Source organism: Elephas maximus, chromosome 3 (genome assembly GCF_024166365.1).
Source record: "Elephas maximus indicus isolate mEleMax1 chromosome 3, mEleMax1 primary haplotype, whole genome shotgun sequence".
NCBI classification, from domain to species: Eukaryota; Metazoa; Chordata; class Mammalia; order Proboscidea; family Elephantidae; genus Elephas; species Elephas maximus.
Window position 1 is genome coordinate 81,832,253 of NC_064821.1, and position 26,004 is coordinate 81,858,256.

At 38.2% G+C, this 26,004-nt stretch overlaps 1 protein-coding gene across 2 annotated transcripts in view; it reads left to right on the top strand.

The window, feature by feature from the left end:
* The first annotated feature begins 2,194 nt into the window (after positions 1–2,194).
* RLF (RLF zinc finger) overlaps positions 2,195–26,004 on the top strand; it is a 92,361-nt gene continuing 68,551 nt past the window's right edge. For both annotated transcript variants that reach the window (XM_049878895.1, XM_049878896.1), the window contains exon 1: positions 2,195–2,474. In XM_049878895.1, coding sequence (XP_049734852.1) covers positions 2,235–2,474 — 240 coding nt within the window. In that variant the 5' untranslated portion in view covers positions 2,195–2,234. The remainder of the gene's footprint in view (positions 2,475–26,004) is intronic.

Genomic DNA, 26,004 nt, shown 5'->3' on the forward strand with positions numbered 1-26,004 from the left:
CTCCTGCACCATGTGTCAGACACACTGTCCTTCTTTCCTTTTTTTAAAATCTAATTATCTGTATTGCAAATGTACAGAAATACAAAGAATAATATTACAGACAACCAGGACCCCATCACTCAGATCTAATATATCAATATTTAGCTACATTTGTCCGTTAAAATGTGAACTACATGTTTTCCTCTACATCTTTATGATTTGGAGGAGTGTTCCCAGCACATAATAGGTGCTCAATTCACCTGGTATGGCTGACTGAATATTTGCTTCAGATTAAAAAAAAATTACAGATATGGGCACAGGCTCTTCTTACACGTCCTCCCTCCTCTTTCCCCAGGGGAATTGCCATTGTAAAGGCGATATGTATCATTCTTTTGCAGTCCTTCATTTTAATATTTTTACTACTTGAGCATTGCTTTGTATGTTTTTAAATTTTATGGTAGAGAACAATACATTATCCTTGCAATCTGCATTATATCATGCATTGTTTTTCATATTTATCTATCTTGATGTGTGCAGTTTTAATTCATTCATTTACTGGCTGTATAATACTCCAGTTATGAATATACCATAATTTATTTATCCATTCCCCTACTGCTAAAGATTTAGGTTGTTTCCAATATTTTATCCTTACAAATAGTGCTGCAATAAATATCAGCAACATAGTGGTTAAGACGTCAGATTCTGTAGCAGGTTACTTAAACTCAACTCCCTATCCCTTAGTTTCTTGAATTGTAAAATGAGAGTAATAATATTAAATTTTCATGATACTGTTAGTAGGATTAAATGAGTTAATATATGCAGAGAACTTAACAGTATTTGTCACATACCAAATATCTATGAATCTCAACTATTATTATTAATTGCTAAATCACTGGACAGACGTGCATCTTCAATTTTATGAAATATTACAAATTCCTCTACTAAGTGATGTACCAACTTATACTTTTATCAGTAGTATATAAATGTCTATTATCTGTTTCTCACTAACACATTGGTACTAATTTAAAATTTCTGCCAATCTTCTGGGCATGAAATCATATTTTATTGCTGTTTTAATTTGTGCTTTGATAGTTATAAACCAAAAACTCACTGCTGTGGAATTGATTCCAGCTTATATTGACCCAGTAGAAAGGGTAGAACTGCCCTGGAGGGTTTCCAAGGAGCAGCTGGTGGATTCAAACTGCCAACGTTTTGGTTAGCAGCTGTAGCACTTAACCATTGTGCCACCAGGGCCCCTTGATAATTATAGCGAGGTTAGACATTTTCAGGGGTTTATTGGCTATTCATGTTTCTTTTTTTGCGAACTGTCTGTTTATATCCTTTATCTACCTTTCTATTGCATGGTTTGCCTTTTTCCTTTTGATTTTGGGAGATTTTTAAGATACTGACCCTTTAATGGTTAAATGTACGGTGAATATCCTAGTCTTTAGCTTGTCTTTGGGTTATTTTTTAAAAACTTCTATATTACAGAAACAAATTTTATTAACAAATTAATTAAAAAATTATATACTAATATATAATTAAAAACAATATATTGATATTTTAATGCAGTTAAATCTAACAATATTTTCCTTCTGGTTTATGCTTTTTTAAATTTTATTTAAGAAAATTTTCCCTATTTTGGTATCATAAAGATAGTCTATATTTTCTGAAAATGTTTTAAGTCTTTAATGCATCTGGGATTTACACTTGGATATGGTCTGAGGTAGAAATCTAATTGAATTTTTTTTCCCTTTTTGGAAAAAATTTCTCAGCGCCATTTATTGAGAGTTCACCCTTTCGCCAGTGACTTGTAACGCCACCTCTCAGAAACCAAGTTACCATGGAGCTAGTCTTCATTCCAATCTCACAACCTTTGCTTACTTTTTTCTACCTGGGGGTACTTTCCTCTAGGCTACTCTCAGGGCTACCTTTCTCCCGTGCTTCAGATGGTAGCTCAAACATCATTCCCCCGCTCACTTGTCTACAGGCACTTTCAGTTCGGTGACTACACGACTCCAAAGATGCTGGAAGGACCGAGGTTGTCAGGAGCCAGTTGTTGCCAGGCCGTTGCCAGGGCGCCGCTTGAGCGGTCCTGGAGCCCGCCGAGGGGAGGAGCACTCTGGGTCCCAGTGACGAAATTCAGCAGGCGCCAGCGTCGCCAGGGAGTGCGTCACCGAGCGCGGGCGACCGGGGGCGGGGCCAGGGCTGAGTCACGTGGCTCGGTTGCCTACGCGCTGCTGGGCCGTGGGAAGATGGCGGACGGAAAGGGAGACGCCGCCGCCGCCGGGGCCGGGGCCGGGGCTGAGGCTTCGGCAGCAGCCGGAGCTGGAGACGGAGCCGAGACTGAGCTCATGACTCGGGGTCATCGCCCCGCATCTCCGGCGCCGGGATCCCCGGGACTGCGTCCGTGTCTATGGCAGCTGGAGACGGAGCTGAGGGAGCAGGAGGTTTCGGAGGTCTCATCTTTGAACTACTGCCGTAGCTTCTGCCAGGTAAGGTGTTGACTGGTTGGCTGAGGGCGGCGGGGAGGGGAGCCCAGGGGAAGAGGCCCCAGAGCCGTTGCAGCAGCCGGGGCTGGACTGAAAGGCGCCAGTTCGGTGTCTCGCCGCGCCCCCGAGCCGGGAAGGCCCAGCTCGGAAGCCAGACCACTGGCCCCCGTTCGCCCCTGCCCGACTTTGGCCACTGCCGGGAAGGGTTGCGCTGGGCTAGGCTGAGAGCCTGGACTGTCGGCGGTTCCCTGAAAGGGCCGTGCCCTGCAACCGTTGCCTGAGTCCCAACCGGGTGGTTGGAGCGCCACTGCCCCCTGAGGGATTGGTTGCTTGTTCCTGCCAGTAGATCCTTTTTTAAGTAGAGTGCAGATCTCCGAACTAGAAAACTGGGGTTTTTCTGAATAATCTGGGCAGGTGTGTTGGGGCCAGAGATTTATTTTTGGAGTCAGCTTCTCTGGGCCCCTGAAAGGTATGACAGATGGCTTTGAAAGGCATCTAAGGCTTTGGTTACGGATTGCGGAACCAGTGGGTTTTTGCTTTTTTGTTTTTGTTTTGCTTTTTGATGTTTAAGCTGTTTTTTCGCTTTTTCGGCATTCCTTTGAAGATTGTGATATCAGGAATAAGGCTGGTGGACCTTGAGTAGAAGAGGATCGGGAAAGATCGGTGGAGTGTGGCTCTTTGGCAGTTGTATGGTCAGCTCTGTATAATCGTCCGTCCTAACTTATGATTACATATTTATGGTTATGTTTAGTTCAGGTCTCCATGATCACTCTGAGATTTTTCTTCATGTTTTCAAGCTGTTTACAGATAAAAGAATTGGCCGTTATTTCTGCTTCTGCCGTTTGCTTCTGTCAGCATCCCTTTGCTCCTCGCGTGTTACATCTTCGGAGAATGCAAAATAATCCTGTGTGTTGGCATTTGGGCTCTTAATGAGTAGTTACCACCACTCGTATGTCAGCTTGTATATAGCAACGACTGTGAGAATGGCACAGGACTGGGCAGAGTTTCGTTGTGCTGTACATGGGTCGCAATGAGTCGGAACCGACAGACGGCCCCTAACAACAACGAGTAGTTGAGTGCGTTCAATCAGTTACAGTGTTCCAAAGTTTTAATTTGGGGAGGTGGGGGCAATTTGTTTTGGTAGTCTGGAGCAGAATCAAAAGTTGACTTTGGCTTTCCCATTAGCATGATTGGTTTTTCCTTTCTGCTGAGCCAGAAGCACTTTTTCTGTTTGAATGTAGTTTTGTCCTTTCTGATCTTTACTTTATCACTCTGCTTTTTATGTCTACAACCTGCACCATTTCTTTGTACTATTAAATGTTAATTGTTCTCTGCTTCTTTGCTGGTAATTATTCTTAGTACAAACTTTTACTGACTTCATAGGATGATGCCAGGTACTTTACCAAGTGCTGGGGAAACATGAGTGAAATACGGCACTTACCCTTGATAGGTTTATAGTCGGGGGAAGATGGTGGAAATGATAGTATTTCCAATGCAGTTTTGGTAATGATGAAAAAGGAGGTACTGTATATACAGTGGTGAAGGAGAGATCCCTCATGAGACATCCTAGTGGAAAAGACAATTAACCAGTAAAATGGAAATAAAAAGGTTAATTATAGATTGTAATATATACTTAGAAACAAGTAATAGAGAGGTCACTCTGGAATGCGTGGTCAGGAAAGGCGCTATGACTGAAAGGATGAAAATGGGTGATGTGGATGTCTGGGAAGTGTGGGGGGAGGAAACTCTAGTGCCAGAGGTAGAGATGAGAAGGGACTGCCGAATGCTATGGGAGAAGGGGGAGCTAATGGAACAAGGAGTAGTGATGGGTGAAGGGAAAGAACTGTAGGTTTTGGGTAAAGCTTCAAAGCTTGAGTGGTTTCCCTGGAAAGATAACTAGAATTAATGTAGCCAGTCAGATTGAAGCTTGTCAGAGGATGCCATATGTGTGTGTTCTGCTTATGCCTTGCACTTGCAGCTCTGACTTTATTTTAATTGAATGTTTTAATGTCTTGAGTCTTGATGGCACCTAAAAATATGAGGGTTAAGAAGAAAGTACTTTTGAAATTTTTTTTAATGAAGTTTTTTTTTTTTTTTTTTTTTGCCTGACATTTTCCTGGAAAACCTTTATGGAAGTAGTAAATGGAATAAGAAAAGGTGTTTCTGTGACAGTATGTTGTAATAGAGAGCACATCAGATTGGGGTTAGTAGCATCCAAATTGTGACTCTTAGCACTATTGGCTAATAACCTTGGGCAAATAAATCACTTCCTTGGCTATAAAATCCAGAGGGTGGGGCTAGACCTGTAATCGACGACTGTGAAACTATTCCATGTTTTCTGACCTTCATCTACTTATTGTGCTTTATAAAAACAGTAGACTAGAAAGTTTATGTACAACTCTTCACAATGTTTGTCACAATGTTTTTGGCACATTTTTTCCAGTGTGTCCATACTTACAAGATAAAAAGAAAATTAAATTTCCGAAGAAACAGGGAAAATTTCACCATCAATTAATTCGGCTGAATAGCTCTTTGTTTCACATTTGAAAGGCAGAATAAGATTTATTCATTCACTTGAGAAACAGTGTGTGCCTGACTTTGTACTGAGTGTGGAGATATTAAGACAGAATTCCTGTCCTCTTGTTTTTATGTGCCATTGAGTCCATTCTGACTCATAGCAACACTATAGGGCAGAGTAGAACCGACCCATAAGGTTTCCTAGGCTGTAATCTTTACGGGTCAGATCATCAGGCTTTTCTCCCACAGAATGGCTGGTGGGTTCCAACTGCCAACCTTTTTATTAGCATCCAAGCGCTTAACCATTGCACCGCTGGGGCTCATTTCCTGCTCTCTAGGAATAGACTTGTAAAGATAGGTAATAAGTATTATATTATCATAAAGGACTGATCTGTGCTCTCTGGGATGCTGAATTACCACAAACTTATTTTCGTCAGGTGTTGGTTTAGAAATGCTCTGGAGACTTAGAATGTACCAAGTAGATCTCTTCTGCAACGGGCTGGAACCATATTCCGTCCATCTCTTGTAGCACTTATAAGAAATGGCTCATCTTTGGAATTGCACCAAATCAAGAAATAAGCTAACATATCAAAGGATAGAGAAGCTTGTTTCCTTCTGGATATATTTTCAAAAGCTTGTGAAGATGATAAAAATGAAACTCTAAAAATAATAGTTACTAAGAAAATTATACTTAGATCAAGTTGTATTCAGTGAAAATTTGTATTCAGTGACTATAGGATGTGGATTCTTTTTTCCTTCCCCTCAGTTCCTTTTCTGAAAACATCGTTGGCCAGACAGTGTGGACAAGATTAACTTCAGAAAACCACCTTTCTTTGTTTTGCTGAAAAATTGATGATGTCTTCTCAAGTTTTTGCTGTATCTTGGAAACCAAGATTCCTAGTTTTACAACTGTTAGCTCTACTTCTAAGACACAATTTGAAGACTTTTTAAAATAAACTACATTAACAAACTTGAAATTATTGGGTGAATAATTATGCTTTGGAAATATCAAACAAAATAATTTTATGAGTAAACCATATTTAAATGGGATATTTTTAGGTTCTAGACTAACAGTGGAAACCCTGGTGGTGTAGTGGTTAAGTGCTACAGCTGCTAACCGAAAGGTTGGCGGTTCAAATCCACCAGGCACTCCTTGGAAACTATGGGGCAGTTCTACTCCGACCTTTAGGGTCACTATGAGTCGGAATCGACTCGATGGCAACGAGTTTGGTTTTGGGTTTAGACTAACAGTGACTTTATAGAATTGTAAGGGTTAAAGTAAGTAAATACTGCAGGTATATCAGTTTTTCCTAGATAAGTGATTGACAAGGGCTCTGATTCAGATAGACAGTTCTGGCTCCACCATTTAAACTAGCTGTGTGACCTTGGAACTCTATGGGGGCAGTTCTACTCTGTCCTATAGGGTCGCTATGAGTTGCAATCGACTCGAGGGCACTGGGTTTTTTTTGGGTGTGACCTTGGGCAGGTTCTTGTATTTAAACCTTAATTTTCTTATTTGCAAATGGATAGTAATAGTACTTACTGTTCTCTATGTAAATACATTGTTGTGAGGACTAAGTAAGAAGATCTCTGTGTTTTTTAAAAACACCCTGCTTGCTGAATTGTCTGTTTGGGTTATTTAGACTTTTTAGCATTGGAATAAAGTCTTTACGACCTTCAGGTGTGGCAGTCTGCTCTGGGGCAGTTCTGCTTGCTTTTCAGTTCTCATCTAGCCAGTCCCATCACTCCTACTTTATCCTTTACTATTCAGGGGTTCTTTACTTGAAGTCTGTGGGCCCAAGTTAAATGCTGGACACTCCTCTGTTGTGGTTAAATTTTTGCATGTAAGTTTTCAAGTGCATTATTTTGGGTGGTTGGGGGGGACAAACCCATTGCCATCAAGTCAATTCTGATTCATAGTGACCCCGTAGGATAGAGTAGGAACTGCTTTATAGGGTTTCCAAGGAGTGGCTGGTGGATTGGAACTGCAGACCTTTTGGTTAACAACCAAGCTCTTAACCACTGTGCCACCAAGTCTCCATTTAGGAAAGACACATCTTAATTTTCATTTGATTCCTAGTGGCCCAAGACATGTATTAGGCTTTCAGTAAATATTTACTTGACTGACTGACTAATCTCCAAAAGAATATAAAAACTAGTTGCCATCAAGTTCACGCTGACTTATACTGACCCCATATGTATCTGAGTAGAACTGTGCCCCGTAGGGTTTTCAGTGGCTGATTTTTCAGAAGTAGATTGCCAGACCTTTCTTCTGAGACACTGCTGAGTGGACTCAACCTTTTGGTTAGCAGCCAAACATGTTAACTGTTTGCACTGCCTGGGCAACCGGTAAAAACCTGGGCAACTACAATGACAACTGGTAAAAGGAAAGAACTACTACTTTAACAGACTGTCTGAGATCAGTGAGCATTCTTGTGGCTCTCCTTTTTCTTGTGCTATTTTGCCCCTTTCTCTCATTACAAAATTTCCTTCTTTAGGGCCCAGTGTAAATGTCACTTTCTCTGTGAAACTTTCCCTGATTTCACCAGATAGGTTTCCACTTACTAGTTTGTGTTCTTTTGATACTTTGTTCATATTTCTAGTTTTAACTCATTTTTCTTACCGTCACTGTCTTAGTTCAGGCCTTCATAATGCCCCTCCATTTGCAGCAACCTTTTTATTAATCCCTCTTGCCTTCTGACTGGCCTCACCTACAACCCATCTTTACGTTTTTTCTAAAATGTAAACAGATATCTTGTGACTTCATTCCTAAAATCCTTCAATGGTTTCCTGCCCCAAAGGCAAGATAAAGTTCATACTAGCCTGGCATACAGAGCCTTTTAGAATCTGGACCTAACCCCCCAGCTCCTACCTTTCCAGCCTCATTTTTCTTGTCCACCTTCACCTAAGTGTCCATCTTCTACAGCCTAGGAAACCCTGCTGTGTCCTGTGGGGTCACTATGAGTCTGAATTGACTCAGTGAGACACACAGCAACAACACAGTAATTGTTTGTTTGCATGTTTGGCTCTTGCAAGAGCAGGGATCTTTATTTATTTTTTTTTAGTACTTTGTACCCAGAAAATATTAAATGCCTGACAGACAGAAACTAATTTCTTGAATGAATTAAATTGTAGGGACTTATCGATATACTCAAGAGATAAGTACTTCAAAAAGAATACCTAATGTAAAATGTAGTATGTGAAAACTAATTTTACTGTAAGAAATTATTGTAAGGAAACAGGATAGGAGATTTTGGTCATTTCTTGGTGATATTACTATCTGTATCAACTTAACTTACATTCACGTAATAACACACACATTTAAATGTGTGAAATAAAGGGTAGTGTTGAAGGTGGGAGAGAATGGGAGGGGTTATATGTAGTACTGGCAAAGAGCCCTGTTGGTGCAGTTGTTACGTGCTAGGCTGCTAACCAAAACGTCAGCGGTTTGAACCCACCAGCCTCTGCGCGGGAGAAAGATGTGGCAGTCTGCTTTTGTAAAGATTATAGCCTTGGAAACCCTATGTTATGCTCTGTCCTGTAGGGTTGCTATGAGTCTGAATTGACTCCACAGCACATCACCACCATAACAACATAGTATTGGCGAAGAGTTAGCAGCCCAGTAGCAAAACAGTTTGGAGATGTGCAGAAGGGGAGGATCAGTCTCCCTAACTCCTTGAGGCTGGTGGCCATGAAGACTCTTGAGCTTCACCTCTTTCATTTAAAGAACTTTTGACAGATTAGCTTTTATTCTTGTGCTTTTATTCTCTTGAGCTCTCTAAATAGAAGCTAAATGATAGGTAGTTATTATAGCAACAGTTAGTGGTGCAGTGCATATGACCATGTTGTTGTTGTTAGGTGTCGTCGAGTCTGTTCCAACTCATAGCGACCCTATGTACAACAGAACGAAACGCTGTCCGGTCCTGCGTCATCCTCAAAAACATTGTTGTGCTTGAGCCCATCATTGCAGCCACTGTGTCAATCCATCTTGTTGAGGGTCTTCTTCTTTTTTACTGACCCTCTACTTTACCAAGCATGATGTCCTTCTCCAGGGACTGGGTCCTCCTGATAACATGTCCAAGGTACACGAGACGAAGTCTAGACATCCTTACTTCTAAGAGGCGTTCTGGCTGTACTTCTTCCAAGACAGATTTGTTCATTCTTCTGGCAGTCCATGGTATATTCAATATTCTTCGCCAATACCATAATTCAAATGCATTCATTCTTCGGTCTTCCTTATTCATTGTCTAGCTTTCCGGTGCATATGAGGCAATTGAAAATATCATGGCTTGGGTTAGGGGCACCTTAGTCCTCAAAGTGAAATCTTTTGCTTTTCAACACTTTAGAGAGATATGAGGTATATGTATTAGTAAGGGTTCTATTTTCATGTAAGTTGGGGTAATGTTGGCATAAATGTCAAGGTACATTGTAAGTGTTTTAGAGAGAGATTAAGTGTGTAACATTTGCCAAACTTAACCAGGTTCAAAACATTTAATGTGTTTGCCATGTTCTAAGCCCTATATCAGCCTAAAGTCACATGCCTTTCTTTCACTGTAAGCAAAACAAGATGGTGAAGAGTTGATTGTTTCACGTTTCTGCACACGACTGAGTTTTGATTCCTTAGTTAGTTTCAGTCTAAAACATGACTAACTTTATGAAACATTTCTTTAAAAAAATTTTGCAGGTTTTAAATTATGCTTGTTGTCCCACATTAAAAAAAATCAGTATTAGATTTTTTCAAACATTGAAAATGAATTATATTTCAGGCATATATTGAGTCCCAGGTTTATTCATCTATGCTGCTCACTTGTATTTCTGCAGCATATCTAGCTTGGGAACTACTATTGTATTTGTCCATTCTTAATTTAACGCCCCCCCCCCGCCATGTCTTGTTCTTTCGAGTGCCTTTGTATTTATTTTTATTCATTTTATTGTGCTTTAGATGAAGGTTTATGGAGCAAATTAATTTCTTGTTAAACAATTAATACACATATTGTTTTGTGACATTGGTTACCAACTCCGAACGTGTCAGCACTCCCTCCTTCTCTCGACGTTGGGTTTCCCATTTCCATTCGTTCAGCTTTCCTGTCCCCTCCTTCTCACTTGCCCCTGGTGTGCCCGTATAGTCTTGTATACCTGGTTGACCTATGTGTATTATTGTTTGTTTTATGGCCTTGTCTAATCTTTGGCTGAAGGTTGAAGCTCAGGAGTGACTTCAGTATTGAGTTAAAGAGTTGTCCGGGGTGTACTTTCGGGGTTTCTTCAGTCTCTGTCAGACCAGTAAGTCTGGTCTTTTTTTTTGTGAGTTAGAATTTTGTTCTACATTTTTCTCCAGCTCTGTCCAGGACCCTCTATTGTGATCCCTATCAGAGCAGTTGGTGGTGGTAGCTGGGCACCATTTAGTTGTGCTGGACTCGGTTTGGTGGAGGCTGTGGTAGTTGTGGTCCATTAGTCCTTTGGACTAATCTTTCCGTTGTGTTTTTGGTTTTCTTCATCCTCCCTTGCTTCACATGGGGTGGGACCAGTGGAGTATCTTAGGTGGCCTCTCACAAGCTTTAAGACCCCAGACGCTCCTCACCAAAGTAGAACGTAGAACATTTTCTTTATAAACTATGTTATGCCGGTTGAGCTAGTTGTCCCCTAAGACCATGTCTCCAGCCTTCAACCTAGTAATTCAGTCCCTCAGGGAGTTCGGATGTGTCTGTGAAGTCTCTGACTTTGCCTTGGTCAAGTTTTGCTGACTTCCTCAGTATTGTGTACTGTCTTACCTTCGCCAGAGTTACCACTTACCTATTGCCTAGTGAGTACTTTTCCTTTCCCACCCCTCCCCTCCCCCATAAACATTCTGTGAAACCTTCTCATGAGTTTTTATAATAGTGGTCTCGTACAGTATTTGTCCTTTTGTGATTGACTTATTTCACTCAGCATAATGCCCTCCAGATTCATCCCTGTTGTGAGATGCTTCGCAGATTCATCACTGTTCTTTATCATTGCACAGTATTCCGTTGTGTGTATGTACCATAGTTTGTTTATCCATTCATCTGTTGATGGGCACCTAGGTTGTTTCCATCTTTTTTGCTATTGTGAACAATGCTGCAGTGAACATGGGTGTGCATATGCCTATTCATGTGACGGCTCTTATTTTCCTAGGATATATTCGTAGCAGTGGGATTGCTGGATCATATGGTATTTCTAGCTTTTTAAGGAAGCACCGTATCATTTTCCAAAATGGTTGTACCATTTTGCATTTGCACTAGCAGTGCCTAAGAGTTCCAATCTCCCAGCAGCTTCTCCAGGATTTGTTATTTTGTTTTGTTGATTCGTGCCAGTAATGTTGGGGTTGAGGTGGTATCTCATTGCAATTTTGATTTGCATTGCAGTTTTAATGCCTAGTGGGAAGCCCTGGTGGTGTAGTGATTAAGAGCTATGTTTGCTAACCAGAAGGTGGGCAGTTTGAATCCACCAGGAGCTACTTGCAAACTCTATGGGGCAGTTCTGCTCTGTCCTATATGGTTTCTAAGAGATGAAATTGACTTGATAGTAACAAGTTTGGTTTGTTTTTTTAATGATGAGTGACCTCGAGCGTTTCCTCATGTGTCCGTTAGCTGCTTGAATGTCTTCTCTGGTGAAGTGTCTGTTCATATCTTTTGCCCATTTTTTAACTGAATTGTCTTTTTGTTGTAGACCTTTGTTGGATAGCCAACATTTTTTTCCAAGTCTGTAGGTTCTCTTCTTACTCTTCCGGTGAAGTCTTTTGATGAATACAAGTGTTTAATTTTTAGGAGATGCCAGTTAGCTAGCTTATCTTGTGATGTTTGTGTATTGTTAGTTATAGTTTGTATCGTAAATGCCATGTGTTAGGGCATCTAGCATTGACCCTATTTTTTCTTCTATTATCTTTATAGATCTCAGTTTTATATATAGGTCTTTGATCATTTTGAATTAGTTTTTGTGTATGGTGTGAGGTATGGGTCCTGTTTAATTTTCTTATACATGGACATCCAGTTGGTCAGCACCATTTGTTAAAAAGACTGTCTTTTTCCCATTTAATGGTCGAGTGTCTTTTTTTGTTCTTTTCTTTGGGACTAATAGCTTATGGTGCCAGCATTTGACATTGATTTCATAGTATTTTTACTCCCAATGAAATAACCTGATTGTGCCACATTAGCCAGTGCAGTAACGCCTTTTTAATATTGATGGTTATTATAAGAATTTGTTACTGAATATGATAGATGCATTGTCTACCATAGGAATTGAATTTTTATGATATATTGTATTAAATAGGTGTATTTTGAATTGTGACTTTGTTTTAATTTGCTTTTTTTATGTATATATGTGTGTTTGTTTAAAATATGTATCTTCAATTAATAAAACTTTTTTATGACACCAAATTAATACATGCTCATTCTAAAACTTAAAAACAAGGTTCTATAAATGCATGAAGCAGAAAGTGAAAGTACCATGTAATCTTGTTAATAGTTTGGTGTATTTGATTTTTTAAAAAAAGTATATGTAGCAGATGTGTATATACAAATATTAAAAATTTTAATTTCCTGAGAAATTCATGAATATTATCATTGTAAAAAATTAGAGCAGTACAAAAGAAAAGAGAGTAAAAAAAGTGAAAGTTTCTGTCACTCACACCTTTAAACTCTTTTCTGAGTAGACCATTGTTAACGTTTCGGGAATGTATCTTTCTATAGTATATCTGTGTATGTATGTACTACTTTTTTTAGAAGAATGGTATCAAGCTTACATACGAAAACTTGCTTATTTCATTTTATGTATTGTGCATATCTTTCCCTGTTGAATACATACAGATTTACTACATTTAAAAATAGCTGTATAATATTCCATCTAAAACTGCATTGAATTTAAATTCTGTAAGTAGCACAACCATTAATTTAAAAAATTTTTCTTAAACTCAGCAATGCCGAAGGCAAAACAATGCAATGTTACAAAAGAGTTTAAGGGTAAAGTAAAAGCCCCACCTTGCTTTCCCCGGAGGAAACCACTGTTAATAGTCTCTTGTTAAATCCTTAAAAACTCAAATTCCTACTCTTCTTACAATTACTTTTTAACTTAATATTTGAGGACAGTTTTTTACACCAGTACATGTTGAGCATGTAGTATAATTAATTTAGCCCTTCGGGTTCTTTTGTTATCACAAATAATGTTGCAGTGAACATCCATGTAATTGTTGTGTGCCTTCGAGTCGGTTCCAACTCATAGTGACCCTATTGGACAGAGTAGAACTGCTTCATAGGGTTTCCTAGGCTGTAATCTTTGTGGGAGTAGATCACCAGGTCTTTTCTCCCATGGTGCCACTGGTGGGTTTGAACCACTGATCTTTTGGTTAGCAGCTAAGTGCTTAACCATTGTGCCACCAGGGCTCCTTGTCCTTAAACGTTAAAACCAAAACCAAACCCATTGCTGGCAAGTCATTTGTGACTCATAGCAACCCAAGAGGACAGAGTAGAAACCCCGTAGGGTTTCCAAGGCTGTAAACTTTACAGGGAAACCCTGGTGGCGTAGTGGTTAAGTGCTACGGTTGCTAACCAGATGGTCCGCAGTTTGAACCTGCCAGGCGCTCCTTGGAGCATTTGAGTATTTTTCATGGGTATTAGGCATTAAATTTTTTTTTTCTGTGAGTTTTGTTGGAAAAAATTTTTTTTTACATACCTGTATTTAAAATGTTATTAATTTGACAAAAAGACAGGCTAATAAAAATGGGCAAAGGTCTTGAACAGACATTTCACCAAAGAGGATATTCAAATGGACAACAAGTACCTGAAAAAATACTCCTCAAAGTCGGAATTAGCCAGTGGGGGGATACAAATCAAAACTATGAGATACCATCTCACCCCCGTTAGAATGGCAATGATTAAAAAAAAAGAAAAGCAGTTAAGTGTTGTGGAGACTGGTTCCACAATTTGAAGAATGTAATCAGTTTTAATGAATTGTACATGTAGAAATTGTTGAATTGGTGTATACTCTGTTATGTATATTTTCACCATAATAAAAAATGTTTTTAATTTACAGTGATTAGAATTTGATTAAGTTTAATCATTCGGTATGACCATGAATCTTGAGAGACCATGTTGCTTTGAGATTTTCAGAAAGTGGAACATATGGTGGAGTTATGATTGGAGTGGCAGTCTAATCTGAAGTCGCTGGAGTTTGTGATACAGATTAGTGACTGATTATAGCTATGTATATGTACTCATTTCCAACAAATGTTTATTGATCTTTTATTATGTATCAATGCTTTTAGACTCTGGGAAGATTAAGCCATAGCTGAATTATTGGAAGGACCCTAGTGCTTTCCAGTGATGAACTTTTTCTTATATTGTGATGTATGACCTTGGGCCTAGTCAGTTTGTCATTTGGGGCCTCAAATTCCTGCTTAACTGAGATGACCTTTAAGGTGTGATTCTGTTCCAAACTTGTATAATTATATTGATAAACATCTACTGAAGACTGTTTCCTAAGTCATCTCCAAACATTTATTTTATGCATCCTTATAAATTATAAAAATAAATGAATATAAGTTTTATTTATATTGATACATTGTATAAATTTCAAAGCAAACAAGAATAAAAATGGGTTGGGATTTAAATAAAAGTATTAATATTATATTCTTGCCCCTTAATGGGCTATCATTTACCCCTCTGGGGTAAATGCCCATCCCATCAGAGACCACTACTTAGTTGAGCTGAAATTATTTGTTTGCATTAGTTTTTTTAAATGCCTATGAGTATTTAATTTTCTTTGTTTCTAAATTTATTGTAGTGAAATATACATAACAAAACATAGGTCATCTCAACAATTTTTACATGTGCAATTCAGTAACATTGATGACATTCTTTAAGTTGTGAAACTGTTCTCACTATCCTTTTCCAAATCACTCCACCGCCATTAACATAAACACATAAAACTCCCCCTTCTCTCCTCCCTCCCACCCCTGATAATCACTAATAATTTTTGGTTTTGACATTTTTATTTATTTCATATAAGTGAGATCATATATTATTTGTCCTGTTGCAACTGTTTTGCTCAGCATGATATTTTCAAGATTTACCCATGTTGTGGCATGCACCAGGGTTTCTGCATTAGTTTCTATGTTTGCCATCTTGTGAAATCTTGATTTCAGTTTTTTAAAGACTTGGTAAATGAGAATGTTAAACCTAAGATAAATTATTCCATACGTTTTTAACAGTAGTGTGAATAAAACATCACATTTAGGCCAGTCTTATGTTTTATTGTCTTAAGAAATGGAAAAGATACACAGTAGGAAGTAGATTAGAAGTTAGGAAATTTCACTTTAAATCCTCATTCCAACACTCTCTGACCTTAAACGTTGCCTTGGATCTATATTCTTATCTGTAAAATTGGGGATAATAGAAAGCTATCTGCCAGGTGCTCCTTGGAAACTCTATGGGGTAGTTCTACTCTGTCCAACAGGGTCGCTGTGAGTCAGAATTGACTCGACGGCAGTGGGTTTGGTTTTTTGGTTTGGTATTCCCTAAGTGGTTATGAGGATCAAGTGAGACTGTAGACCGCCACCCTTAGCATACCTTTTGGTCGAATATAGGTGCCCAGGATGTCAGTTTCTTTACTTTCTATCCTGAATGTTCTTTCAAAGAAATATTTCATGTGGAGTAGCTTTCCTACTATTTCTTGTTAATGTACAGCCCATCAAAAGAAAAAGGTTTCATGGATGTTGACAAAGCATTTGCTAGCATAGTTTTAGATTCAGAGAATCTGGGATGACATTGTAGACTGCGAGTATAATTTACAGTAGATTTCTATTACATTGAAGCAATATGGATACCCTTTGGGGCTTATAGTAATAGACTTGACCTATTGCAGAACACTGTAGAAAATATTTTTAATCATTTGACTCTTGGCTTTATTAACTTGGTTTGTTCTTTAGCATTTAAATTATATATTTTATTTTATTGAAATATGCATATGTCAAAAGTGATTTGAATTTAAAATACATTGATTTTGAGTCCTATGGGAAAATGTGGCCACATTTTCATTAAATAGTAGAATTTTGTGTTTGGGGGAAGAACTTTAGAGTTCATCTAGCCCATTCCCTTCCCAGCTTAAAACTTTTAAATGGGAAACTCCTCCTCCATCTAGGATGTCACCTGCTGGTAAGAACAGGCTGTACTGTCAGTAATTTTTTGAACTTTGGCGTAATTATTTACCACCAAATAAAATTTAAAATGTAGCGTATCATTGTAATCTGATGTGCATACCCTTCTAAAAAAATATGATCTAAGCATTTCCTTTTTTAAATTTCTACAAGTACAGTTTGGTGAGCATTACGCGGTTATCCTCTAGAACATGGCTTGAAAGAAGGAGTGAGAATTTGGAGCCAAATCCACTTAGTTGAATTTGTTATAGTGTACAGTCATATTTCACTGTAGTCAAACATGTGTATCTGAAAAACTGTTTTAATCAAACTTTGAAAATAAGTTAGCAAATCCTCCAGTGAAAGTACAAAGCATCGAAAGTAAATAATTAACAGAGTACCTGCTATGTGCTAGTCAGTGTGCTGGGTTCCAGTGATGAAAAAATACGTAATTCCTGCCCTCAGTGAGTTTGTCTAGTGGGGAAGATAGACATTAAACAATTTTTGATGTTACATTTGCTTATGGTGTAATAGAGCAGTCGTCACTGTTTGATAGTCATATGTATGTATCCACCTTCCAGCTAGTTTGTCCTTAGGAAAGGGGAACATAAATAAACCAATTCTTAATGCCTAACCTTGGCACTGACAACACTTTCAAAGTCTAATATAAATAGTTTTTGAACAAGCAACATTGTTGCTTCTTTCAATTAGGATACATTATTAAAAGATGATTATCCATGCCACTTTTGTATAATGAACTTCACTGGTTTTGGTTGCTAAACTAGAAATTTGAAGCAAGTGTGTGATTAAGAAGGGAAGACCGTACTAATTTAAGGGAGAGCAAGAATGCAGGGAATCCATCTTGGACTGGATGAGGGCTTTCACAAGATATTTTTAGGTTTGGAAATGCCAAAAAGTAAGTACATCCCAGAGCTATAAAATATTTGAGCCCTGGAGATTAGTACAGAGTTAGAAATTGTTTATCTATTTATATAGGCGTTAAGATATGCACTGAATTGCTTATAGGAGTTTTTTCAGGGGGTGGGGTGGAATGAGATGAACCTAGGAGTAGTCTGAGATGAATCTAGGAGTAGTCTTTGACTTTATTGTATCGCAAATTCTAAAGTGATACGATTATATATGAATTTTATTTTTCGGGGTACTTTGGTACTTTTTTTTTTTTCAGGAAACCTTGGTGGTATAGTGGGTAAGAGCTAAGGCTGCTAACCAAGAGGTTGGCAGTTCAAATCCACCAGGCACTCCTTGGAAACTATGGGGCAGTTCTACTCTGTGCTATAGGGACGCTATGAGTCAGAATCGACTCAGCGTCAACAAGCTCAGTACTTTTTCAAATAAAATTTAAACAGGCAAAAAAAGTAATGCTGTATGTATCAACATGAAAGGATATCCAAGATCTATTGTTCACAGAAAGAATTAGGAAAAAAAAGTTACTTGATTTTATTTAAAAAAAAAAAAAATAGCTGTGGTTTATAGAAAATGTTTTGAAAGACAGTCTCTTAAAATGTTATCATTTGTTACATTTCAGCAGAGAATTCATGGAGATACTCACTTTACATTGTGTTTTTGTACAGTCTACACTTTTACCATGTGTGTTACCCTTTTAAATTAATTTTCGTTTTATCAACTGTTATTTCAGTGTTGTCTTTGCTCTCTGGCTTGTTGGATCCTCTGTCCTTTGGCCCTCGTGTCTTTTTCTAGTTTTACTCCCTTGTACTGGGGGTGAGGGATATCCTCCAGTAGCTTCCTGAGGAGGTTTCTCTTCTCTTGATTGTGTTAGTCTGGCTGGGTATAAGAATCTAGATTGAAAACTATTTTTGCTCAAAAATTTGAAGTGGATGTTACTTTAAAAAAAAATCAAGTATTTCGAGTATACAAAGTAGTTTTGACATATGTATATCTATGAAACCATCACCATAATTAAGGTAATGAGTATATCCATCACTCCTAGTCCCTCCCACTCATCCCCCTGCCCCACATATATCCTCCCATTCCCAATTACTGATATGCTTTCTGTCTCTATAGTTTGCTTTTTCTGGAATTTTTATGTAAATGAAATCATACAGTCTCTTATTTGACTTTTTTCATTAAGTATAATTGTTTTGAGATTCATCCATCTTGTTTTGTTTATCAATAGTTAATTTATTGCTGAGTAGTGTTTCATTGTATGAGGGTATACCATGATTCGTTTATTCGTTCACCTTTTGATAGACATTTGGATTTCTTCCAGTTGGCTATTACAAATAAAGCTTCTATGAACATTTGTATATAAATCTGTATGTGGACAGATGCTCTCATATCTCTTGAGTAAATACCTAGGAGTGAATGACTGTGTCACATGACAGATACATATTAAACTTTTTGAGAAACTGCCAAACTTTTCCATGACAGTTTTCTCATTTTACATTCTTACCAGGAATGTGTGAAAGTTCTAGTTTTCTACCTCCCTACCAAAACTTGGTATAGCCAGTGGTTTTTAACTTTAGTCGTTCTGGTAGGTGTATCTCATTGTGGTTCTCATTTGCATTTCCCTAATGACTTACCCTGTTGAATATCTTTTCATGTGCATATGTGCACTTCTTTGATAAAGTGTCCATTCAAATCTTGCCAGTTTTTAAAAAATTAAATTGTTTCCTACTGTTGAGTTTGGAAAGGGGTGTGTGTGTGTGTGTGTGTCTTTTTCTGGATACAAATCCTTTATCAGATATATGCTTTGTAAAAATTTTCTCCTAGACTGTGGTTTGTCTTTTTATTCTCTTAATAGTATCTTTAAAAAAGAGCAGACATTTCTCTTATGGATCGTACTTTTCATGTTACATCTTAAGAAATCTGCTTAACCCAAGGCTGCAAAGATTTTCTCCTATGTTTTTGTCTAGGCATTTTATGGTTTTAGGCTTTACATTTAGGTCTGTGATTCATTTTGAGTTAATTTTTTGTATATAGTGTAAGGAATGAATGGAAGCTAATTTTGGGGGGGGCCCTTTGAATATCTTAGTGTTCCGGCACCTTTGTTGAAGAGATCATCCATCCTTTCTCCACTAAATGGTCTTTGCCCCTCGTCAAAAGTCAAATAGCCCTATGTTTGTAGGTCTAGTTGTAGATTCTGTTGTGTTCCATTGATCTGTTTGTCTACCATGACTCCAGTACCACACTTTTGGGAGTTGCTTTTTTAAACAGAAAATATATATAAATATATTTCTCACTGTGCTTTCAAGTTAGTTTCTCATACAAAAATTTATACACACATTGGTATGTGACCCTAGTTGCTCTCCCTGTAATGTGACAGCACACTCCTCCTTTACACCCTGGATTTCCAGTGTTTGTTCAACCAGCTCCTGTCCCTTTTTGCCTTCTCATATCGCCTCTGGACAGGAGCTGCCCATTTAGTCTCATGTATCTACTTGAGCTAAGAAGCTCTGTCTTTACGAGTATCATTTTATGTCTTGTTTAGTGTCATTTTATGTCTTATAGTCCAGTCTAATCTTTGTCTGAAGAGTTGGCTTCGGGAGTGGTTTCAGTTCTGGGCTAACAGAGAGTCCAGGGGCTGTGTCTTCTGGGGTCCCTCCAGTCTCAGTCAGACCATTAAGGTCTGATCTTTCTACTAGAATTTGAGTTCCGCATCCCACTTTTGTCTTGCTCCATCAGGGACTCTGTTGTGTTTTCTGTAGGGCAGTCATTGGTGGTAGCTGGGCACCATCTAGTTCTTCTGGTCTCAGGCTGATGGAGCCTCTGATTTATGTGGCCCTTTGTGTCTCTTGGGCTAATATTTTCCTTGCGTCTTTGGTGTTCTTCATTCTTCGTTGTTCCAGATGGGTTAGGGCCAATTGATGTATCTTAGATGCCTGCTCACTAGCTTTTAAGACCCCGGTTGCCACTCACCAAAGTGGGATGCAGAACATTTTCTTAATAAACTTTGTTATGCCAGTTGACCTAGATGTCCCCTGAAACCATGGTACCCAGACCCCTGCCCCTGCTACTCTGTCCCTCAGTATTTGGTTGTATTAAAGAAACTTCTTAGCTTTTGGTTTAGTCCAGTTGTGCTGACCTCACCTGTGTTGTGTTTTGTCCTTCCCTTCACCTAAAATAAATGTTTACTATCTAGTTAGTATATACCCCTCTCCTTCCCTCCCCACCCTCGTAACCATCAAAGAATGTTTTCTTCTGTGTTTAAACCTTTTCTTGACTTCTTATAATATTGGTCTCCTACAATATTTGTCCTTTTGTGACTGACTGATTTCACTCAGCATGATGCCTTCCAGATTCATCCTTGTTAAGAGATGTTTCATGGATTCATGGTTGTTCTTTATCCTTGCATAGTATTCCATTGTGTGAATATACCATAATTTGTTTGTCCATTCATCCGTTGATGGGCACCTAGGTTGTTTCCATCTTTTTGCTGTTGTGAACAGTGCTTCAGTGAACATGGGTGTGCATGTATGTATTCATGTGAGGGTTCTTATTCCTCTAGGATATATTCCAGGGAATGGGATTGCTGGATCGTATGGCACTTCTATTTCTAGGTTTTTAAGGAAACACCAAATTGATTTCTAAAGTGGTTGTACCATTTTACATTCCCACCAGCAGTGTGTAAGTGTACCAGTCTCTCCACAGCTTCTCCAACATTTATTATTTTGTTTTTTGGATTAATGCTAGCCTTGTTGGGGCGAGGTGGTATCTCATCATAGTTTTAATGTGCATTTCTCTAATGGTTAATGATCGTGAGCATTTTCTCATGTGTCTGTTAGCTGCCTGAATGTCTTCATATCCTTTGTGCTTTTTTAAATTGGGTTATTTGTCTTTTTGTTGTTGAGGTTTTGCAGTATCTTGTAGATTTTAGAGATAAGATGCTGATCAGATTTGTCATAGCCAAAAATTTTTTCCCAGTCTGTAGGTTGTCTATGTACTCTTTTGATCAAGTCTTTTGATGAGCATAGGTGTTTGATTTTTTTTTTTTTAATTGTACTTTAGCTGAAGATTTACAGAACAAACTAGTTTCTTTTAAAGAGTACACATACTGTTTTATGACATTGGTTAACAACAAACCCATGACATGTCAACACTCTCCCTTCTCAACCTTGGGTTCCCTATTATCAGTTTTCCTATCCCCTCCTTCCTTCTAGTCCTTGCCCCTGGGCTTCTGTGCCCCTTTCATCTCATTTTGTTTTATGGGCCTGTCCAGTCTTTGGCTGAAGGGTGAACCTCAGGAGTGACTTCATCACTGAATTGAAAGGGTGTCTGGGGGCCATACTCTCAGGGTTTCTCCAACTCTGTCTGGGACCCCCTGTTGTGATCCCTGTCAGAGCAGTCAGCGGTGGTAGCCAGGCACTATCTAGTTGTACTGGACTCAGTCTGGTGGAGGGTGTGGTAGATGCAGTCCATTAGTCCTTTGCACTAATCTTTCCCTTGTATCTTTAGTTTTCTTCATTCTTCCTTGCTCTTGAAGGGGTGACACCATTGGAGTATCCTAGATGGCCGCTAAGTGTTTGATTTTTAGGAACTCCCAGTTGTCTTCTCTTCTAAATGTTTTAAAAGCTATAAGGCACAATGTCTGGTGCAAAATAAATGGGTGTTTAGTCAGTTTCATTTGACTGATTCTAAAAAATTAACTGGAGAGGTTAGCTGGTAAATGTTGAAGCTGAGGTTTAAGGCGTTCTATTTCACTCTATTACACAGCTATCTCAGAGTTGGAATACTTTTACCTAGTATGATAAAGGTCAGATTTTAAAATCTCCAGACTTTCAGAAGTACTGTAGATCAATCCCTTTAGTGTAGTGGCTCACTACATCAGAAATGGAGGTGGGTAGTTTGAGTATGTCGTCCTCTTTCTCCCCAGTCATTCTGTTGCATACTCACCCACTTCTGTTCCTTGAGAGTTTCTAATCTAAGATCTAGAGGCTTACAGTTAACTCTTGATTCTGTTCACATCCAAGCTTTCTTTATCATTTTTATAGGTAACACAGATGAAGATGCTGTGCTGTGCTGTACTAATTACGTTTTAAGTTATTATAAAAGAAACACATGGAAATTTTTATTTGGCCTCAACACTAATAAAAGAATTGTAACTTAATTAAAATATCATATTTTACCTATCAAACTGACCCTCTAAACATGCATTTAAATTATAACACCCCATAATTCTTATAGTTCCTCAGTTAGTCACTACCTCATACTGATAATAAGAACGTAAATTGGAACAAATTTTCTAGAACAGAATTTGACAATATGTAAAGCCTTTATGCACCCTTTGACTCATTTATAGGATATTACCCTAAGGAAACTGCCGTGGATATATGAGCAGAATTAGCTATTGGGGTGCACATCTCAAAGTTATGTATAATAATAGTGAAAAGTTGAAAACAATAATGTCCAGGAGTAGAGAATTGGGTAGTTGTGGTCTCCATACAAGGCTGTGCAGCCATAAAAATACTGATGGTGAAGAAAATTTTGCAAAACAGTGTATAGTGTGATTCCATTAAAATGCTGCTCTCTAGGCATAAAACTCCCCTGAAATTTACCACCTGATAACAGTGGTCTATTACTGGGTGGTATTGGTAATATGGATTATTGAAAATTTTATTTTTGCTTATCTATAGAAAACATTTTAACAGTAAATGTTTGACAAAACAGTAAAAGATGTTTTAAAAATTGAACCTGAAATAAAGCTAGAAAGCATAGTTAAATCTCATTACAGAATCAGTATCTAAAAATAATCTTAGTAGGCTGGGGTGACGGACTTAATCCAATAAAATTTGAACAGACAGACAGACAGATAAGTAAGTTGTATTTCTTTGCTTAAAGAGCCAACTATAACCAATTTTGAAAGGGTGAGATGGAACATAATAGCAGCGTATGTAAAAGACCTTGGGGGTTTTACTTCATTCTAACCATTTACTTTCTCAGTGTAAGCAGCCAAACTGATCCTAATCTCTCCCATTCCATTTCATCTCACATGCAACTTAGTCTCTTCATGGTAAACCTCCAGTGCATCCTCATTACTGACTAAGTCTCTTTACCATCTGCCCCTAGTCCTCCTTTCTGACTTTGTCCAAGTTACTTTCTACTGGGAGTCCTCTTGTTCGCATTGCTTTTGCATTTTCAGACTTGATCCGTACTTCAGAGATGCAGCTCAAGTGCTGCTCTCCCCTGGGAGACTGTCATAGTGCAAAATCACATCTTACTCAAATGTATAATTCTGGAAATTTTAAGTGTTGAGAAATTAAAAATAAGGTTTCTTTATGTGCAAAGTTTGAAGTAATGCAAACTCCCCTGTATTAAAAGTCACATAATTTCCTGCTGTCATAGGATGCACAGCTTTAAAAACAAACATCAGCTATTTTTTTTTTTTTCAGTTTTGTGTGAACCACCAACATTCTAAAGTGAGGAGTGCCAGCATCGTTGTTGGGAAACTTGCCCCAGAATCAGTCACTTTACAATGAGGTTAGATGATGTAAAATATTATAATGAAGTCCAAATAATGACCATGATACTACTTGTTACAAAATAGTAAAGATAATACTTAGGTGGAAAAGTATGCTTAAAATAGTTGTTGAATTGTGCATTTTGAAAAAATAAAAATAGCAAAGTGATTAAAAGCATGGGCTCTAGAGCTATATGGCCCTTGTTCAAATTCTGAATCCTATACTTACCTGTTGGATAAGTAGAATTGGGTGTGAGGAGGGACCTTTTTTTCCTTTATTGTAAACATAATAAATACTTATTAAAGAAAATTTGGGAAGTCCAGAAAAGTATAAAAGAGGAGAAAAAATTGTTCATAATTCTACTACTGGATTGCTAACTATTTTAGCATATTACTTGATTTCCTTTAGTCTTTTTTCCCTGTGCATTATTTTTTAAAAATATACAAGTATATTGTGATTATAACATATTTACAGAACTGGAGGGTATTTAGCCTAGAAAAGTAAACTATTAATAGTAGTCAAGATGAAGAATATTGAGGGCCAGGCCTGGTCAGAAATAAAGCAAAAGGGCAGGAGGAGACCAAAGGTATTTCTAAGGTAGAATCAACAAATTTTGGTGTGGGAATGTCAAAAAAATTTTTTTTTAGCTCTGGTACCTCAAATGAGGCAAATGGAATATAGGAGGAAGAGCCTATTTGCTGGCGAAGATGAGCAAATAAGGACATGTTGAGTTCCGGGTTTGAATAGGGCATCCTGATGCAAATGTCTAACAGGCAAGTTGAGTATTTGGGAGAGTGTTTGGCCTAGGATGTGAATGAGAGACTCAAGTAAGAGTGTTTGGAATAGAGTCAAGGATTGAGCCTAATTGGGCTAATTTTTTTTAAACATGGATATCTGACCTCTCATTATATCTAAGGTCAGAAGTAGGGTCTCCATTCCTAATACCTAGCACGGTACTACCACATAGTAGATGTTTGTTGAGTAAATGAGAGAGAGCTCGCTGAAAAAATGGAATCTGTTGCCATCCAGTCAATTCGGACTCATTGTGACCCCATTGAGGAGGAGGAGTAGAACTGCTCCGTAGATTTTCCAAGGCTGTAATCTTTATGGAAGCAGGCTGCCACCTCTTTCTCCCTTACAGCGGCTGGTGGGTTAGAACTGCCGACCTTCAGGTTAACAGCCAAGTGCTTAATCACTGCACCACCAGGGCTCCTTGAAACAAAGGGAAGAGGCAATTAATTTGGTCTCTGTAGAATGCCACTGAACCTGAAGGGGTCAATTTTAGCATTCATTGCCCCTTTTCTTTTTTCAGTTTTGATGGTGTCTTCTAAAATTTAAATTCCTAGAAAGAAATAAGAGACCTCTGTTTTTCTTTAGGGAATGCTGTTTGCATGAAGGACTTAAAATGTTGTTTGGATGGTTCTAACTCATTCAGCCTAATCTTGCATTTTAAAAAAAGGTTGATAATGAAGAAGATTGCCCCAGTGATTCTTCAAATGCCCAGAACATGCTCATAGTGGTCGTTTAACATGTGGTTAAAGGGGGAGACCTTATTATTTAATTGGACTAACATTTGAGTAGATATTTAGGAAAATAAAGTACAAATCAATATAGGGCAAACTGTAAACATAAATATTCATGGGGTAAAACTGTAAACATATATAATTCATGAATCTTTGAAATGGTGTTATGTGTGGAAGTCTTAGTGGAATGTTTGTATTAAAAGATACTAGATTATTGTATGTGGGAAGGTGGGCTGTGGAAAGACCAATCCATCTGTATGCACTCTGCCCATCTTTTTGTATACTTTAGCTAGCTGTTAATCTGCATGTGTGGTTTCAGATGTCACGTTTGTGTTAATTCATTCTGAAAGCTCCATGACGACAGAGCCCTTGTCGCTATTCCCAGAACCTAGCGCTGCACATGTAGTAGGTCATCGATAAATATTTGTCAAATGAATAAAATGGTGAATTTATTAGCAAACATTTAGACTTGAGAATGTCTAGTGGAGGTGCAAGTTGGTGTAGGAAAGTTAGGCCTATAAAGGTTGATAAAACTATGCTGTTGTTAGGTGCTTTTGAGTCGATTCTGACTCATAGTGACCCTATGTACAACAAAATGAAGCATTGCCCGGTCCTGTGCCACCCTCACAGTTGTTACCATGTTTGAGCTCATCGTTACAGCCTTTGCGTCAGTCCATCTCCTTGTCTTTTTCGCTGACCCTCTATTTTACCAAGCATGATGTCCTCCTGATAACATGACCAAAGTATGTGAGACAGAGTATCACCATCCTCGCTTCTAAGGGGCATTCTGGCTGTACATTTTCCAAGACAGATTTGTGTGTTCTTCTGGTAGTCCATATTCATTATTCTTCCCCCAAACCATAATTCAAAGGCATTAATTTTTTCATCTTTGTTATTCATTGTCCAGCTTTTGC